Below are 18,476 nucleotides of genomic sequence, written 5' to 3' on the forward strand. Positions count from 1 at the left end.
ATGAAAACAAATCATGTGCATACAGGTTATCGACAGGATATATCAGCAATATATCATAAACGGCTTAAAGTATCAAGCTGAAACGCTCATGGCATGAAGAAGTTACATTGTACTAGACTAAAAAAGCACAATGTAAATACTATTACTGCTTGCTACTGATACTAATACTGCTATCACTAATGCTGCTATCACTAATACTGCTCCTATTGCTACTACTATTACTTCGACTGATATGCCGACTACTATTGCTATTGTTAAGTGTACTAGTTAAACTTTCAGAGAAAAGAGAGAGCTGAATTGTAAAAAACTATGTACATATGAGTTATCAAGGGGTGTATTATCAGTATCCCAGCTACGGCTTAAGCTGAAAAGCTTAAACTCCCAGGCATGCCAGCAGAACGACCACTTTGCTCCTTATGCTGCTACTACTACTAGCACTGTTAAACTAAATCAAATCGATTAAATGAATCCAGGATGTGAAAATGTCTAGGTTATATACCTTAGGAATAGAATAGGGCATAAAGTAGAAACTCTCACGTAAAGTTTATGTTAGTTTAAAACTAAATCAAAAGACACAATGTGCATACAAGATATCAATAAGACCTCTCAGCAATATCTCAGGAAAGACTGAGGTTATTAAATTGAAACATTCAAGGGTTACTCTATTACTACTTCTGTTCTTACAATTAAATTAAATGAAAAGAGTATAAGTTTATCCATGTTATCACGATAACATAGATATAATGTTTTAGGAAGGTGTTAAGTTTTATTTTCTTTCAAACTTGAGGAGGTGTAAAACTAAATCAAAAGAAACTGTGAGTCACCAGCTTTTCAGAAGGGCGTATATTATTAAAAATAGTTGAAATTTTTTTCCAACATATAAATAGTAAGCCAAAATATGGATTCTTATAGAAAGAGCAAAAATAGTAAAAATTATATTTTATTTACCAATGAAAAACCATGGTAATGAAATACGAACAGAAATTGATTTTGAAAATTTCACTCCATAAAAGAAGTTTTCCCAAGAAAAGTAAGGAGCTACATTAAACCCTAAATGAGTATAGATAAAGAAAAACAATTTTTCAATCGTAAAACTACGACATATCAACATCAATAAATAAATGAAACCCAAAACGAATCAAAATTACAATTAGTAACTGAGTCAAATTTCCATGGCGTGGTTTTGTGATCTCTAAGACCGTAAAGCTAAGCAAACAGTGAACCTCTTCTAGCTGCAATTATTGATTTGTGCCACAAAGGGACAGAAAAGGCCTAAATGCTTTTGCTCGATCTCTTTTACCGTGTTCGACCCCTAACTCGGTAAGATAATCTTAGTTTATAGTTTGAACGACTACTAATAATATTTTTTGTATTTTCATTTGTGCTTGTTTTAGGATTTATTTATTAATCTATGTTAGTGTTTTCTATCACTTATGTTCGTTTTGCCTTTAATTTATTTGTCGATACTAATTTTTGGCAGTTTTAAGTTTGAACTATTTTATGATTTATGCTCATCTTAGGTTTTAATATGATACTTAATTAATAGCACTACTAGAACCTGCAATAATTTCAGTTCGTTTTAAGTTCGATAAATCCTTCATTTTAGTTTATAATCGTTTTAAGATTATGTATCCATTTATATCGGCGTCTGTCACCTTTGTGTTTGATGTACTCTATTCATTTCCATTTTTTTTGGGGAGGGGGGTTCTTTCTATTGATTTATGCTATTTTACTGGCAATAATAACTTTCAACTATTATATGATTTTAATTCTGTACATCTTAGGTTTTAACATGGTTCTTAAATTTTCTTCGAACAATTTCTTTTTTAGTAGAGCCTTTTTTTTACTAGTTTTGGTTCTTTTTGATTGTCAAGGTTTTATGATTGGCTCATATAAAGATTTTTTTTTTTTTTAGTTTTTTAGGTGTCTTAACTCTTACAATACGTTTATTGTTTTACTTCCGACGTTGGCATATGCAAGTTACGGCATGGAAAAGGAGTCATTTTGAAAACATGGATGCTCATAGTGTTTTGAATTTATTCCATTATTTCCTTCAACATGGCCAAAAAATTCATTTTAATACTTTCACCCGCTCAGGAAATATTACAGATACGCTATTTTGACAGCCTGGATGCATAAAATGTTCATCGATACAGACCAAAAATTTCCCTCAATTTTCCGCGGAAATGTCAAACTAACATCCATGGCCGTTCTTTAGAAATATCAACCTAACACAATTAGACACTGCCAAAATATTTCAGATACGCCCTTGTGAAAACGTGGATATACATAGCATCTTTGGATTTAATTCAATATTCCAATTAAAACACTATCTTGACAACCTGGGTGAACTTAGCTTCTGTTCATTTAGTTCAATGACACCATATCCTCTGAAAGTTTTACCTTAATAACGTTTACTGTTCCTTAGGAATAACAAATGCCCCCTTCTGACAGCGTGAATTCACATTGTATTTTTTGACTGAGCTTATTATTCCCCTCAGAAATCTCTGAGAATTTAAACTTAATACTTTTAACGTCCTTTAACGTCTTGAGATTTTCTCGAGTCCCCCTTCCAATATTAAACACAAATTTGAGCAGTTTCATTTTTTACGTCATTTACGGCCCGTGTCTTAAGACTTGTGGGGTCATGTAATCCCTTCCATCTGGGTATCTCTGGGAGAGATAGGAGGAGGCATGTAACAAAAAAGGCAAAGGAGAAGGGACTACTCACCTCCTGTAACTTCTAACTCTTAATAATACACTAGAACTTCAAATTTTCAATCGAATGAGCCACTTCTGAAGCTCCTAAGACCATCCCCTTCGCTTAAAGCGGCTAACACTACGGGCAACGCTAGAGCGTTGTCTCTGATAAATAAATGAACGAATAAATAAAATATTATGAGTCAGCATTTATATATAGTTCGTTACAGCTAACTATATAAATAGATATAAAAAAAATTGGATGTAGCCAATAAGTAATCAAACAGTTCGTGGTAACGAACTGTAGTAAGGAGCGACCCGGCTCAATAGTAAACAAAACTCTAAAAAACGGAATTTTGATGCTAAAAGATACATCAAAAGAATCGAATTTTCATGCTGACTCTAAATATGTACGTTTCATCAAATTTAGTCTTTGTCATCAAGTGAGCCTGAGACAATTTGCCTTATTTTTGAAAATAGGGAGAAACACCCTCTAAAATAATAGAATCTTAACGAAAATCACACCATCGCATTTGGCGTATCAGAGAACCCTATAGCGAAAATTTCAAGCTCATATCTACAAAAATGTGGAATTTCGTATTTTTTGCCAGAAGATAAATCACGGGTGCGTGTTTATTTGTTTTATTTTTTTCTTTTTCTCAGGGGTCATCGTATCGACCAAATGGTCCTAGAATGTCTCAAGAGGGCTAATTCTAACGGGAAAAAAGCTCTAGTGCCCTTTTTAAGTGACCAAAAAAATTGGAGGGCAGCTAGGCCCCCTCCCACGCTCATTTTTTTTCCCAAAATCAACAGATCAAAGTTTTGAGATAGCCGTTTTGTTCCGCGTAGTCGAAAATCATATTAACTATGTCTTTGGGAGTGACTTACTCCCCCACAATCCCTGGGGAAGGGGCTGCAAGTTACAAAATTTGACCAGTGTTTACATATAGTAATGGTTATTGGGAAGTGTACAGACGTCTTCAGAGGGATTTTTTTGGTTTGGGGTTGGGGTTGAGGAGAGGGGGCTTTGTGGGAGGATCTTTCCTTGGAGAAATATGTCATGGGGGAAGAAAAATTCAACGAAAAGGGCGAAGGATTTTCTAGCATTACTATAAAAAAACAATGAAAAAATAAACATGAAAACGTTTTTTCAATTGAAAATAAGGAGTAGCATTGAAACTTAAAACGAACAGAGATTATTACGCATATGAGGGGTTCTAAAAATACTTAAGCATAAAGAGCGAGGTATTTAGGAGGAGATAAATACCTTGCTCTTTATGCTAAAGTATTTTTAGTAATTTCAACTATCTATTCTACGGTCTTTCTGATTCAGGGGTCATTCTTAAAGAATTGGGACAAAACTTATGATTTAGTGTAAAGAGCGAGGTATTGACGAGGGTACAAACCCCCTCGTATACATAATAAAAATATAAGAATATAAAAGTTTGTTACGTAAGTTAATTCTTAAGTTACGTATATTTTTTACTAATAAAAACGTTCGTTAAAAATTAAAAGTTCTAGTTGCCTTTTCAAGTAACCAAAAAATTAGAGGGCAACTAAGCCTCCTTCCCCACCTCTTATTTCTCAAAATCGTCTGATTAAAACTAAGTGAAAGCCATTTAGCCAAAAAAAGAATTAATATACAAATTTCATTTTAATAGTTTATGTGCGGAGAGCCAAAATCAAACATGCATTAATTCAAAAACGTTCAGAAATTAAATAAAAAAAAATAATTTTTGTAACTGAAAGTAAGGAGCGACATTAAAACGAACAGAAATTACTCCGTATATCAAATGGGTTTTTCCCCTCCACAATCCCTCGCTCTTTACGCTAAAGTTTGACTCTTTGCCACAATTCTACTTTTTAAAACAATTAAAAGCTTTAGCGTAAAGAGCGAGGGATTGTGGAGGGGAAAACCTATTTCATATACGGAGTAATTTTTTTTTTCGTTTTAAGTTTTAATGTCGCTCCTTACTTTCAGTTAAAAAAACTAGTTTTTTAATTTAATGTAATGCAATGTAGCCATTACGAATGTCTTCCTTTTTTTAGCTGTGGTATATTTTATATGGCTTTGTATAGCTTCGATATAAAAATAGAAGAAATAAGAAGTTAAAATCAAAACTAATATCTCTTTCCTTTTTTTTAGATTTGAACCACCCATATTTCGACGAAAAAGCTCACAACCGTGGATTCTGGCAATATTTTTTTCTTCGAACCATCGCAACACTATTTACCGGTGTCAACTTCTCAATGCTGGATTCAACAACTCTTTGTAAAGTACGAGAAACAGGTGGTCAATATGGTAGGCAGAGATTATGGGCAACACTAGGATCTGCAATTGCATCACCTTTGACAGGTGGTCTGGTCGACCTTATGAGCCGATGGAGAGGTACCTTTTAAAATTGAAATGTGAATTTGTTTCCACTAGGCGTTTCTTGATTTTGTATCAGAGATCGTTGCTTAAAAGGGGCAGTAAATATCTCAGTTATAGTCAAAATAAGTCCTTTCCCACTATTCTAAGGTCATTGAAACAGTATGATCAGCTCAGGGAAAAAATAAAATAAAAAGGAGACACATCTGAGCAACCCGAGCAAAGTTGTTGGGGTTGAAATTGGATTTCTACACTTTTTATTTTATAATTAAAAAAAAATTGCAATAAAAGGCATTATTATGCAAAAATAAAGAATTGAAGTGGTATTTTAATTTTAGGAATCTTCAAAAATAATTTTTAAGGTATAACATACCATCTAATTCAAGAAATTTTGTTTTTGCCATCCAAAGGAAGAAATATTTTCCATCATGCCTTAAGGTTTGATCTGAAACATCTATACTTCAATCAATCAGTCAATCAATCAATATTTATTAATTCAAATTAAAAATATACAAAAACAATATTATGCCCCAACAGAGAGCAGAGCTTGTAAGGCTGGGGCAGTACAAATGCATAGAAAAAAAACACAACGTCTCGTCATACTAATAATTCCAAAGAGAGAAAAAAAATAAGACAAAAAACATACAAGGTAGGAGATAATAGAGGAGGCCATCCCAGCGTTAGAACACCACATCAAAATACATACTAAAATCTATTATTAATCAATCCCGACATCCAGGCAAAGAATTATTTTTGAAATATTTTTGTTTCAAAGAAAATCGACCTGTGAAACTTTGGGACATTTCTACTAAGTTAAGTTTATTTACAATATAAGGAATCTGGTATCTGATTGAGAATCTAGCTCTTTCTGGTTTGATTGGCAGAGGGCGATACTTCTTGGAGCGGATGCAGTGGTCAAGAGAAGTGGGAGTCCCAATTATACCCAAATCATGGAAATAATTTGCCGAGGATTGGATATCATAATACCACATTGCTGTATGCACGTCCTTCAATTGTTTGAGATTTAGTATATTGAATAAAAATATAAAGTTTGGGTTTCTGACAGATTTTGAAGTCTCGCAGGGCGATGAACAAAAGCACCCAGAATCCTAATTGCCTTATTTTGAATTTATCTGAAGAGGTTGCCGATGGACCATAAATGCTTTGAGATAAACCATGGGGCTATAATTAAGGTATGATTCAATTAGAAAATGGTATAAAATTTTAAGGATGTAAAAAGGAAACACCTGTTCAATCTATGAAGACAACCTAAGTGATGGGCAAGTTTCAATCTCAAATAATCAGAATGCTTACGGAAAGATAAAAGCTCATCAAGAATAATCCTAAGGTAACGAAATGAATGTACTCTTTTTATCCTACTTTGATTTACAATTAACTCATCTATGGTAATTTTGTTTATCGCCCGCTGTGACCACCCGAAAATCATGAATTCAGTTAGAAAAGTTCGGAGCTAGGCAGTTACATCCAAACCATTCTTCAAAGATTTAATTCCTGTCACCATTTTCTCAACCAACAAAAATGGGGTTTTAGCTTTTACTGTCACAGCCGTATCATCTGAAAAAATTACTGCTAAGCTATTATCTTGGGGTAAAAACCTTGGGAGGTCATTTATATAGATCAAAAATAGTAATGGCCCCAATACTGATCCCTGAGGGACTCCAATATCATCAATAACGATATGGCTTGACAGATGTCCATTTATTTCTATCTGAATTTTTCGATCATGCACGTAAGATTTTATTAGATCTAGGCATTTACCTCTAATACCTGTTTTATTAATTTTTTCCGTCAAGATTTCATGGTTTAGCGTATCAAATGCATTTTCTATATCATAGAAGAGAGTAGACACATGATTATCATCATTTAGTGAATCATTAATCTCTAAGATTAGCGCAGCAATAGCTTGTTCAATGGAACGACACGACCTGAATCCAAACTGATTTTTAGTAAATAAATTCCTTTTATTAAGATAGGATACGATTCTCTTTTGAATAATTTTTTCTAGAACCTTAGATATTGGAGAAAGAATAGCTATTGAGTGATAGTTGCCTATATCTGTCTTATCACCTTTCTTATGAGTTGGAATAACTCGTGCAGATTTCCATACTTCTGGATAGATCCCTGATGATATAGATACGTTTAAAATACGAAGCAATGGGACATGTATTACACAAGCAAGTTCTTTCAGAATATTTATGGAGAGTCCATCTAGACATAGGGAATTGCCACGTTTTAAATTCGTAATTACTTTCTGAAATTCACCGAAAGTAACAGGGGCCAGGAACATACTAGAATTTTTGGATGACGGTGTATAATCTTTATATGAACCAAAAAAAGACTCAGGGGATTCCAGATCAGCAGTAGCACAAAAATGGGAAAAGTAATTACAAAAATAATCTGCAACAACATCCTTCCCCTTCAATTCAACACCACTTTCATTTATGATCACTTCAGGGTGTGATGTCTTAGTATTGTTTCAAATTTTTGCTTGTTTGATTTCCATGTAGTCCGAGGTAAATCCGAATTTTTTAAATGAATTTTCATAATAAATTTGTTCATTTGTTCTAAGAATTTTAACCAGCAAATTTTTATTATTTTTGAATCGCTGTACATTATGAGCTGAGCAGTATTTCATTTTTATCTTATAGAGTCGATTTTTTTCCTTGATAGATTTTAAAAGCGATAAACTTATTCAAGGTTTTTTGGGTGAGTTTCTTTTCCGGTATGTAGCTCTAAATGGGCAATGAAGATTCACTTTTTCGTTCAGAAAAACTGAACCTCAGCGAAATAACCTCAGCGAAATAGTTTCTACTCTTCTTGAATCAGACGAGCTGGAGTCATTCAACATTGAATTATCAGATGCCGATGTAATCCCCATAGGTTCATCTCCCCGTTTGACCTTCTTCCTTTTTCCATACAGCACCAAAAAGGGGTGGAAGGGGAACCAAAAATTGCAAATCGCCTACTTAAAAAGCTTTTATCTAAGCTTTAACATAACCACGACAAACAGCTTTAATCAATCACTACTCAGTCCAGCACTACTGTCATAAAAGCTTCAATTTTTATTTTCCCTTTTTTTTTTTAATTTGTCATAGAAAACTCACTACAATTTTTAATCTTCCAATCAATCTTGGCTAATATATGAACAAAAAGTACATCAAGGCAGGTACGGACGCGCGTTAGGTCGAATTCATTCAGGTAATATTTTGTTACAACATAATAAATTTAGTCTCTAATTGATTCAGAATATAATCGTTTTTCCACGCTTGTTCAAAAACTGGTTATTAATTCTTTTAAGAGAATAAATTGGTCTTAACAGGTCAGAGACTGAATAGCAACTGGTATTCTACTTGAAGTATTCTACTTGTAGACTACTCAATAGACTACGTGAATACTACTCTACTTGAAGACTATATTGTCTTTTAAAGTAGACCTTAAAGAAGTATTTTCTACGCTATTGTTTTTTGCATTTTTCTCTAGCCTTTGAATGTAGTATTAAATATAAAAAAAAAGGTTTTTTTAACTGAAAGTAAGGAGCGACATAAAACTTAAAACGAACAGAAATTACTTCGTATATGAAAGGGGCTGCTTCCTCATCAACGCCCCGCTTTTTACGCTAAAGTTCGACTCTTTCTCTCAACTCTTCTTTATAAAACAGTACAAAATTTTAGCGTAAAGAGCGGGGCATTGATGAGGAAGCAGCCCCTTTAATATACGAGGTAATTTCTGTTCGTTTTAAGTTTTAATGTCGCTCCTTACTTTCAGTTAAAAAAACTTGTTTTTTTTATTTAATTTCTGGACGTTTTTGAATCAATGCATGTTTTGATTTTGGCTCTCCGCAGAGGAATAATTAAAAGAAAATTTCCATTTTTTTTGGCTTAATGGCTTTCTCATTGTTTTGATCGAATGATTTTGAGAAAAGAAGGAGCGGAGGAGGAAGCCTAATTGCCCTCCGATTTTTTGGCTACTTAAAAAGGCAACTAGAACTTTTAGTTTTTTACGAATGTTTTTATTTGTAAAAAATATGCATAACTTATAAATTAGCTTACGTAACGAACTTTTGTATTCTCATGTTTCTGTTACATATATGACGGAGTTCACCCCCTCGTCAGTACCTCGCTCTTTACACTAAAGCTTAAATTTTGTCCCAATTCATTAAAAATGACCCCTGAATCACAAAAGCCGTATAATAAATTGTTGAAATTACTAAAAGTACTTTAGCGTAAAGAGCGAGGTATTAGGAGGAGGTGAACCCCTCATATGGGTAATAATTTCTGCTCGTTTTAAGTTTTAATACTGCTCCTTACTTCCAGTTGAAAAACCTTTTCACATTTATTTTTTAATTGTTTTTTTTTAATAATGCTAGAAAATCCTGCGCTCCCTTCATGGAAATTTTCTTCCTCCATGACATAATCCTCGATGGACAGTTCCCCCAACATATTCCCCTCTTCTCAACCCCTCCCCCAACCAAAAGATCCCCCTGAAAACGTCTGCCCACTTCCCAATAACCATTACTATATGTAAGCACTGGTCAAAGTTTGTAACTTGTAGCCCCTCCCACGGGGACTGTGGGGGAGTAAGTCGTCCCCAAAGACATAGTTATAAGGTTTTTCGACTACGATGAATAAAATGGATATCTCAGAATTTTTACCAGTTATTTGGGAAAATAATTAGGGGGGAGGGGACCTAGGTGCCCTCCATTTTTTTGGTCATTTAAACAGTGCACTAGAACTTTTCATTTCCGTTAGAATGAGCCCTTTCTCAACATTCTAGGACCACTTGGTCGATACGATCACCCCTAGGAAAAAACAAAAAAAAAAACAAACAAATAAACACACATCCTTGATCTGCCTTCTGGCAAAAAATACAAAATTCCACATTTTTGCAGATAGGAGCTTGAAACTTCTACAATAGGGTTCTCTGATACGCTTAATCTGTGGTGTGATTTTCGTTAAGATTGTATGACTTTTAGGGGGTGTTTCCCCCTATTTCTAAAATAGGGCAAATTTTCCCAGGCTCGTAACTTTTGATGAATAAGACTAAACTAGATGAAACTTATATATCTAAAATCAGCATTAAAATGCAATTCTTTTGATGTAGCTATTGGTATCAAAATTCCATGTTTTAGACTTTTGGTTACTATTGAGCCGGGTCGCTCCTTCTTACAGTTCGTTAACACGAACTGTTTGATTAAAATAGTGGGCTAAGAATGAGATTTTCAAACTGTTAAAAGATGAAACTGATTTCTTTGTTTTTTTTTTTTAATAAAGTTTCAGAATAAAATACAGCGAAACTATATTTTCCGCGAGAAACGAATCTATTTTTCATCCTAAGTCCTTGCGTATATTATCACTTGGTTAAAAGTAAAAACTTCAAAAAATCCAATGGTTCAAACAGGGGTTTTTAAGATTTTTTTTTGCTGAGGAACATTATGAAGCTATTTTAAAAATCACAAGAAAACAAGTAATAAATCTAAAAAATATAAAGATCTTTTTTACATTATATTTTTATAATATTATGTATTTTATGATATTTTATGGTCTTTTTTATATTTCTATATTTTTACACTATATTTTATAAACATAATATTTTTTTATTTTATAATTTTCATATCGCTTGATTAAAAGTAAAAACTTCAACAAATTCAATGGTTCAAACACGGTATTTTAGGTTTTTTTTTGCTGAGTAACATTATTAAGCTCCTTTGAAAATCACAAGAAAACAAGTAAAAAAAAGAAAAAAATAAGATCTTTTTCAAATTATATTTTTTGCAACAATACGAAGTAGCGACCATATGATTTTTATTTTAGGTTTTGCAGACTATTCCATCACATTCTACATTAGTGACTTTCTCATTCTTTTGACGATGTTGAGCCTCTTCAAAGTTGAGCTTCTTATTGAAAAGGCCGAGGACAAATTTGTGAAAAATGTTCAAAGACTAATAAAACTACCCGATGTTGATGTTTTTATTGTAATGATGATAGTTCTTGGCTCTATGTGGGGATTCATTGAATCCTTCCTCTTTATTTTCCTGAAAGATTTGGAATCTCCAACTTATTTGCTTGGCTTAACGGTAACTGCAAGTTCTATCACTGGAATACCATTTATGTATTCTTCCAAGTGGATCATGAACAAAGTTGGTGAAATTAATCTTATAATTTTGGCATTTTTGACGTATGCTGTGAGACTTGTTGGATATTCCCTCATTCAGTAAGTGTGAATTATTTATAAAATACATATATTTATATATATATATATATATATATATATATATATATATATATATATATATATATATATATATAAAAAAAATATATATATATATATATATATATATATATATATATATATATATATATATATATATATATATATATATATATATATATATACTGTACGGCGCAGCTACGTTGCAGGTTGTTATATATTGATTCTCATTGTTGCTTTTCTTCTAACCGCAGACAATGTGAGTCTTTCTCGCACACGGTAAATTTGCTAATTTTTTCATGATGTTTCCTTTCTTGGATCCGCCCCCTCCCCACACATACACATAGCCCTGGGAATTAAGAAGACATTAAAAATTTATTAAAGAAGACAAATGAGAATCACTCCCATTTAAATCCACGTAAAGCATAGCTCATAGTAGCACTTACCCCTTCCCTTCCAATTTTTTTTTATGTTGCTCGTCATGCTTCCCTTTATACTTCTCCTATTTTGTATTAATAAGGCAAAAATGTGTCTTATGATTAAAATACTGCTATTACTACTAATAACTCACTGCAGCACTAAGCTGCCTGAGGTCAACACAGCTACGCACCCTCCTCCAACTCAATCTATTAGAGGCCTCCCTCTTCACACCCTCCCATGAAGTTCCCAATTCCTTTAAATCTTTACTTATGACATCCTCTCATCTCAGAAGAGGACGACCTACTTTCCATGTAGCTCCAGACGGTTGGCCAAAAAGGACATTATGATTAAATTATGATCATTATGATTAAAATGTTTCTACAGTAAGAGGAGAGCTGTCACCCTGCAACATTCCTGTGACAAATTTAGTGCAAAAACGTTCCTGAGCATGAATGGAAATTTTGGGTAAATTCTACCATCTTCTTCCCGCCCCTTATATGTTTATATGGGGACTCACTGAAAGTTTGAAGATTTGGTATAAAAATGGAATTTTAGAAGGATTTACAAATACTCCCCAACACAATAAAATCCATTAGTCCTCCTTCATTGCAGCTGATGTGCAGTTCTATACCACTGAATTAAATAAAAAAACAAGTTTTTTTTTAAATGAAAGTAAGGAGCGACATTAAAACTTAAAACGAACAGAAAGTACTCCGTATATGAAAAGGGCTTTTCCTCCTCAACGCCTCCCTCTTTACGCTAAAGTTTGACTCTTTCTCTTAACTCTACTGTTTAAAAAAGTATAAAACTTTAGCGTAAGGACCGGGGCGTTGAGGAGGAAAAGCCCTTTTCATATACGGAGTAATTTTTGTTCAATTTAAGTTTTAATGTCGCTCCTTACTTTCGTTTAAAAAAACTTGTTTTTTTATTTAATTTCTGGACATTTTTTAATTCATGCATGTTTTGATCGTGGCTCTCCGCACATAAATAATTAAACCGAAATTTCCATATTAATTTTCTTATTGGCTAAATGACTTTCTCATAGTTGTAATCGGAAGATTTTGAGAAAAAAGGAGAGAGGGAGGAAGCCTAGTTGCCCTCCGATTTTTTGATCACTTAAAAAGGCAACTAGAACTTAAAATTGTTTTACGAACATTTTCATTAGTAAAAAATATACGTATTTTACGAATTAACTTACGTAACAAAATTCTATGTTCGTATATATTTATTGCGTATATGAGGAAGTTCACCCCTCGCGGATACCTCGCTCTTTACACTAAAGCTTAAATTCTGTCCCAAATCCTTAAGAATGATCCTTGAATCACAAACGCTGTAGAATAAATAGTTGAAATCATTAAAAATACTTTAGCGTAAAGAGCGAGGTATTACGAAGAGGTAAGCCCCTCATATGCGCAATAATTTCTGCTCGTTTTAAGTTTTAATGCTGCTCCTGACTTTCAGTAGAAAAAAGCTTTTCATATTTATTTTTTCATTGTTTTTTTTAAATAATGCAAAAAAATCCTGCGCCCCCTTCATTTAAAGTCTCTTCCCCCGTGAGAAGTTTTTCCATGGAAAGATCCTCCCACGTAAACCCCCCCCCCCCCCACCTCAACTCTCCCTCCCAAACCAAAAAAAAACTCAGAAAACGTCCGTACGCTTCCCAGTAACCATTACTATATGTAAACACAGGTCAAAGTTTGTAACTTGCAACCCCTCCCACGGGGACTGCGGGGTAGTAAGTCATCCCCAAAGACATAGTTATTAGATTTTTCGGATATGGTGAATAAAATGGCTGTCTCAGAATTTTGAGGCGGTAACTTTTGGGAAAAATGAGCGTGGGAGGTGGCCTAGGTGCCCTCCAATTTTTTTGGTCACTTAAAAAGGGCACTAGAACTTTTCATTTCCTTTAGAATGAGCCCTCTAACGACATTCTAGGACGACTGGGTCGATACGATCACCCCTGAAAAAAAAAAACAAAAAAAACAACAAACAAATAAACACGCATCCGTGATTTGTATTCTGGCAAAAAATGCCAAATTCCACATTTTTGTAGATAGGAGCTTGAAACTTCTAAAATAAGGTTCTCTGATACGCTGAATATGATGGTGTGATTTTCGTTAAGATTGTATGACTTTTAGGGGGGTGTTTTCCCCTATTTTCTAAAATCAGGCAAATATTCTCAGGCTCGTAACTTTTGATAGATAAGACTAATCTTGATGAAAGCTATATATTTAAAATCAGAATTAAAATGTAATTTTTTTGATGTAACTATTGGTATCAAAATTCCATTTTTTAGAGTTTCGGTTACTATTGAGCCGGGTCGCTCCTTACTACAGTTCGTTACCACGAACTGTTTGATAATTTCATGAAGAGTGAAATGAAGATTGAAAATAAAAGTTGTATAGTGCTTCTTTGCCTCAACCTCACAAAACCATGGGTTTTTTCTTCAACCTCACGGTTTCATTCTGGTTTTTGAAACCGGAAAGGGGAAATACATTTTTCAATTCTGTTAAATTTATTATCTGTCTAAGAAGCCACTTCAAGCAATTTAGTAGTTAATTTAATAGCAATTTAGAAGCAATTTAGTATTAAGTAGCCACTATGAAGTAGCCACTTCATAATAATTTGGCACCCTCTACATCTAAGCTGTCATAATACACCCCACTCTTTACGCTAAAGTTTGACTCTTTCTCTTAACTCTACATTTTAAAACAGTAAAAAACTTTAGCGTAAAGAGTGGGGCATTGAAGAGGGGAAGCCCCTTTCATATACGGAGTAATTTCTGTTCGTTTTAAGTTTAATGTCGCTCCTTACTTTCAGTAAAAAAAAAACTCGTTTTATTTTTATTTAATTTCTGAACGTTTTTGAATTAATGCATGTTTTGATTTTGGCTCTCCGCACATAAATAATTAAAACGAAATTTGCACATTATTATTTTTTGGTTATATGGCTTTGTCATAGTTTTAATCGGAAGATTTTGAAAAAAAGGAGTGGGGGAGGAGGCCTAGTTGCCCTCCAAGTTTTTTAATGCTTAAAAAGGCAACTAAAACTTTTAATTTTTTACGAACGTTTTCATTAGTAAGTGGTATACGTAGCTTACGGGTTAACTTATGTAAAGAACTTCTATCGTACGTTTTTATTATATATATGAGGGGGTTCACCCCCTCGTCAATACCTCGGTCATTGCACTAAAACTTTGATTTTTGTCCCAATTCCTTAAGAATTACCCTTGAATCACAAAGGCCGAAGAATAAATAGTTTAATTACTAAAAATACTTTAGCGTAAAGAGCAAGGTATTCCGAGGAGGCGAACCACTTATATGTGTAATAATTTCTGTTCGTCTTAAGTTTTAATTCTGCTCCTTACTTTCAGTTGAAGAAACTTTTCATTTATTTATTTTTCATTGTTTTTTTTTAAATACTAGAAAGTCCTGCGCCCCCTTCATTGAAATTCTCTTCCCCGATGATAAATTCTTCCATGAAAAGATCCTCCCACGTACAGCCCCCATCAGCTTCTCCCCTCCCCCTCAAACCAAACAAATACCCCTGAAAACGTCTGTACACTTCCCATTAGCTATTAGTAGATGTAAACAACGGTCAAAGTTTGTAACTTGCAGCCCCTCCCACGGGGACTTTGGGGGAGTAAGTCGTCCCCAAAGACATAGTTATTAGGTTTTTCGACTACGGTGAATAAAATGGCTATCTCGTAATTTTGATCTGGTGAATTTGGGGAAAAAATGAGCGTGGGAGGGGGCCTAGGGGCAATCCAAATTTTTTGATCACTTAAAAAGGGAACTAGAGCTTTTAATTTCCGTTAGAATAAATTCGTACCCATTATCGTCATAGTCCAAAAAATGAAATGCCTTATTTTTTTTTATAATGAGAGTTTGAAACCTATGTAATGAGGCTCTTTGATCTCATGAATTTGATGGGGTATTAATTCTCCCTAACCCCGATTCCCTTTTATCCCTCTTTTTCCAAAACTAGGAAAAGTTTCTCAGAATCTTAGTTTTTGGTTAGTGGTTTTGAAATTGAGGGAATTTCATAAAGCAGTTCGTGGTAATGAACTATAAGTAAGGAGTGATGTGGTTCAATAGTAACCGAAACTCTAAGAAAGAAAGGCTCAATAATAATGGACGCATCAAAAGAACCAAACTTTGATGCTTATTCAAAAAATAAAGAAAATTGATCAGGTCTAATGAACCCATCAAAAGTTGCAAGCCTGTGAAAAATTTGTCCAGTTTCAGAAAACGGGAAAAAACGACCCCAAAACATTAAAACATTCATTTTTTCCTTAAACTCAAGAGATCTATTTATAATGTCTTTAAGGATGAATTGAGCTCCCAGAGGAAGGTGTGCAAGCTATAAACTTGTATTTTCTTAAGGGAGAGAGGGGTTTATAAGGGAGTCTTTTTCCGTGCAAGGATTTTTGTGGGGGAAAGTTATTTTCCATGGAGGGGAGCTGAACTTCCCAGCATGCGTTAAAAAAACGATTAGAAATTAAATAAAAACAAGTTTTTTTTTCAACTGAAAGAAAAAAAATGTTAAAACTTAAAATGAACATAACTTACATAACTTAAATAACAGAAGGTATTACGTGTATAAGGGGGGTTGCCTCCTCTTCATAACCTCGCTCCATTAGCTATACTTTTTTTTGAACTTTTAAAAAACCTTTTTATTCTAATTTAGCAGCCCTAGTGTTTCAGAAGTCATTCTTAAATAATTGGAAACAAAACTCAAACTTTAGCGTAAAGAGCCAGGAATTGAGGAGGGAGCAACAATCCTCATATACGTGATATCTTTTGTTCGTCACAATTCTTAATGCTGCTTCCTACTTTCAGTGAAAAAACTTGTTTTTTCTTAATTTACTTAAAATCACCATAAAGTCGTTCTCGTTGTACGTATGTATTATTATCAAACTTTCTTTTTGAATTTCAGTTACAATAATCGCAATTCACTCCTTGCTTGGACTTTGTTACCACGAATGTTAGGTTGGGAAGGGCTAACTGCCTGAACACCAAAAGGGAGCAAGTTATATAAAAGTTGCAGGAAATGTATTTTTTCCAAAATACGAAACATACTCGAAAAATAACTTAAAAATTGTTCTATAACAATTTTTAGGCCAACACCCCCACCAGTATCTACGTGCGTAAAATCCACGTTGATTCTACACAATCTACGTCCATATACTCATAAGATATAAGAAATATTGTTGATTTCCAAAGAAAGATAGTACCAGTTGATTAAGTTCCATCACGATACAAGTTTTATTTTTTGAATGAACATGACTTTTCTAAGAAACTAGCAAAAACTTGATTTAAGTTTCGAACTAGCTATACCAGGTTGTACAAATATCAATCCAAATTTTATTTTTCACTTAAAAAGGGTAATTTATTTCCTTGCATCTAGATTTGATTAGGGGGAAGTCATCTTCTGCAATAATAAAGCTTACTATTTTCATGGGATTAAATTAAAAAAACAAGTTTTTTTAACTGAAAGTAAAGAGCGACATTAAAACGCACAGAAATTACTTCGTATATGAAAGAGGCTGCTGGCTCATCAACGCCCCGTTCTTTACGCTAAAGTTTGACTCTTTCTCTCAATTCTTCTTTTTAAAACATTAAAAAACTTTAGCGTAAAGAGCAGGGCGCTGATGAGGAAGCAGCCTCTTCCGTGATCATGAACACGCATCCATGATCTGCCTTCTGGCAAAAAATGCAAAATTCCACATTTTTGTAGATAGGAGCTCGAAACTTCTACAGTAGGGTTCTCTGATACGCTGAATCTGATGGTGTGATTTTCGTTAAGATTCTATGACTTTTAAGGGGGTGTTTCCCCCTATTTTCCCCCTAGTAACTTTTGATAGGTAAGACTAAACTGGATGAAACTTATATATTTAAAACCAGCATTAAAATGCGATTCTTTTGATGTAGCTATTGGTATCAAAATTCCATTTTTTAGAGTTTTGGTTACTATTGAGCCGGGTCGCTCCTTACTACAGTTCGTTACCACGAACTGTTGATTCTTTAAGGGAGTGGGCGAATTCGCCGAAACAGAAAAAAACTGAATCCTTTATATGGTATACTAGTCTCCTAGACTGTTTTGAAATCTTATGCTCTAATTAGGTGCACATAGGCTTTGTTTTAGAGGAAATGGGGCACTTGTAGGAGGGCCGATATTGTGAAAAACATCTAAATATAGCATAACCTTATGGAAAACAAGAGACATAAGGAATATTGTGATAATTTGGAGATCGTTGGAGTAGAGGACATGTGACCAAACTGTCATCTGCACGTATAGCCTACTCTGCTCTAATGCTTAGAAACTTAATTATATCTTAAACACCTCAGAATTTTGTTTATAATAAATAATCAATTAATTATAAAATGGAACTTATTTTCTAATAGTATTAACAAGCTTAGGAACCACCTAGCCAGTTGATTATCATGGAAGTTGTTATTAATTGGAAACAAATCGAGGGAGAAGTTAGTAGTGAAGCTAGTAATGAAGTCCTAAAAGGCAGACTACTTTTCAAAAAGTCTCCCAATTGAAAAGAAGATAATTGCGATTTAGGCTATAATATCACAGCGCTTGATCAAATCCTAATATATATTTAATTTTGGATTTAATTAATATTTAAAATAACTTTAAACATAATTTTACATAAATTTAGTTTTAAATTTGATTAAAATTCACAAAGGTGAGGGTTCACAAGAAAAATTAGATCAAAGTTCATCAAAAGTGATGGTTCTAAAAA

General features: G+C 33.6%; 1 protein-coding gene across 1 annotated transcript in view; it reads left to right on the plus strand.

Moving 5' to 3' along the window:
• LOC136040344 (major facilitator superfamily domain-containing protein 6-A-like) overlaps positions 1-18,476 on the plus strand; it is a 69,518-nt gene that overhangs the window by 19,082 nt on the left and 31,960 nt on the right. The window contains exons 4-5 of the mRNA XM_065724583.1: positions 4,847-5,089; positions 10,903-11,302. Coding sequence (XP_065580655.1) covers positions 4,847-5,089; positions 10,903-11,302 — 643 coding nt within the window. The remainder of the gene's footprint in view (positions 1-4,846; positions 5,090-10,902; positions 11,303-18,476) is intronic.

The sequence above is a fragment of the Artemia franciscana genome, chromosome 20 (genome assembly GCF_032884065.1).
Source record: "Artemia franciscana chromosome 20, ASM3288406v1, whole genome shotgun sequence".
Taxonomy (NCBI): domain Eukaryota; kingdom Metazoa; phylum Arthropoda; class Branchiopoda; order Anostraca; family Artemiidae; genus Artemia; species Artemia franciscana.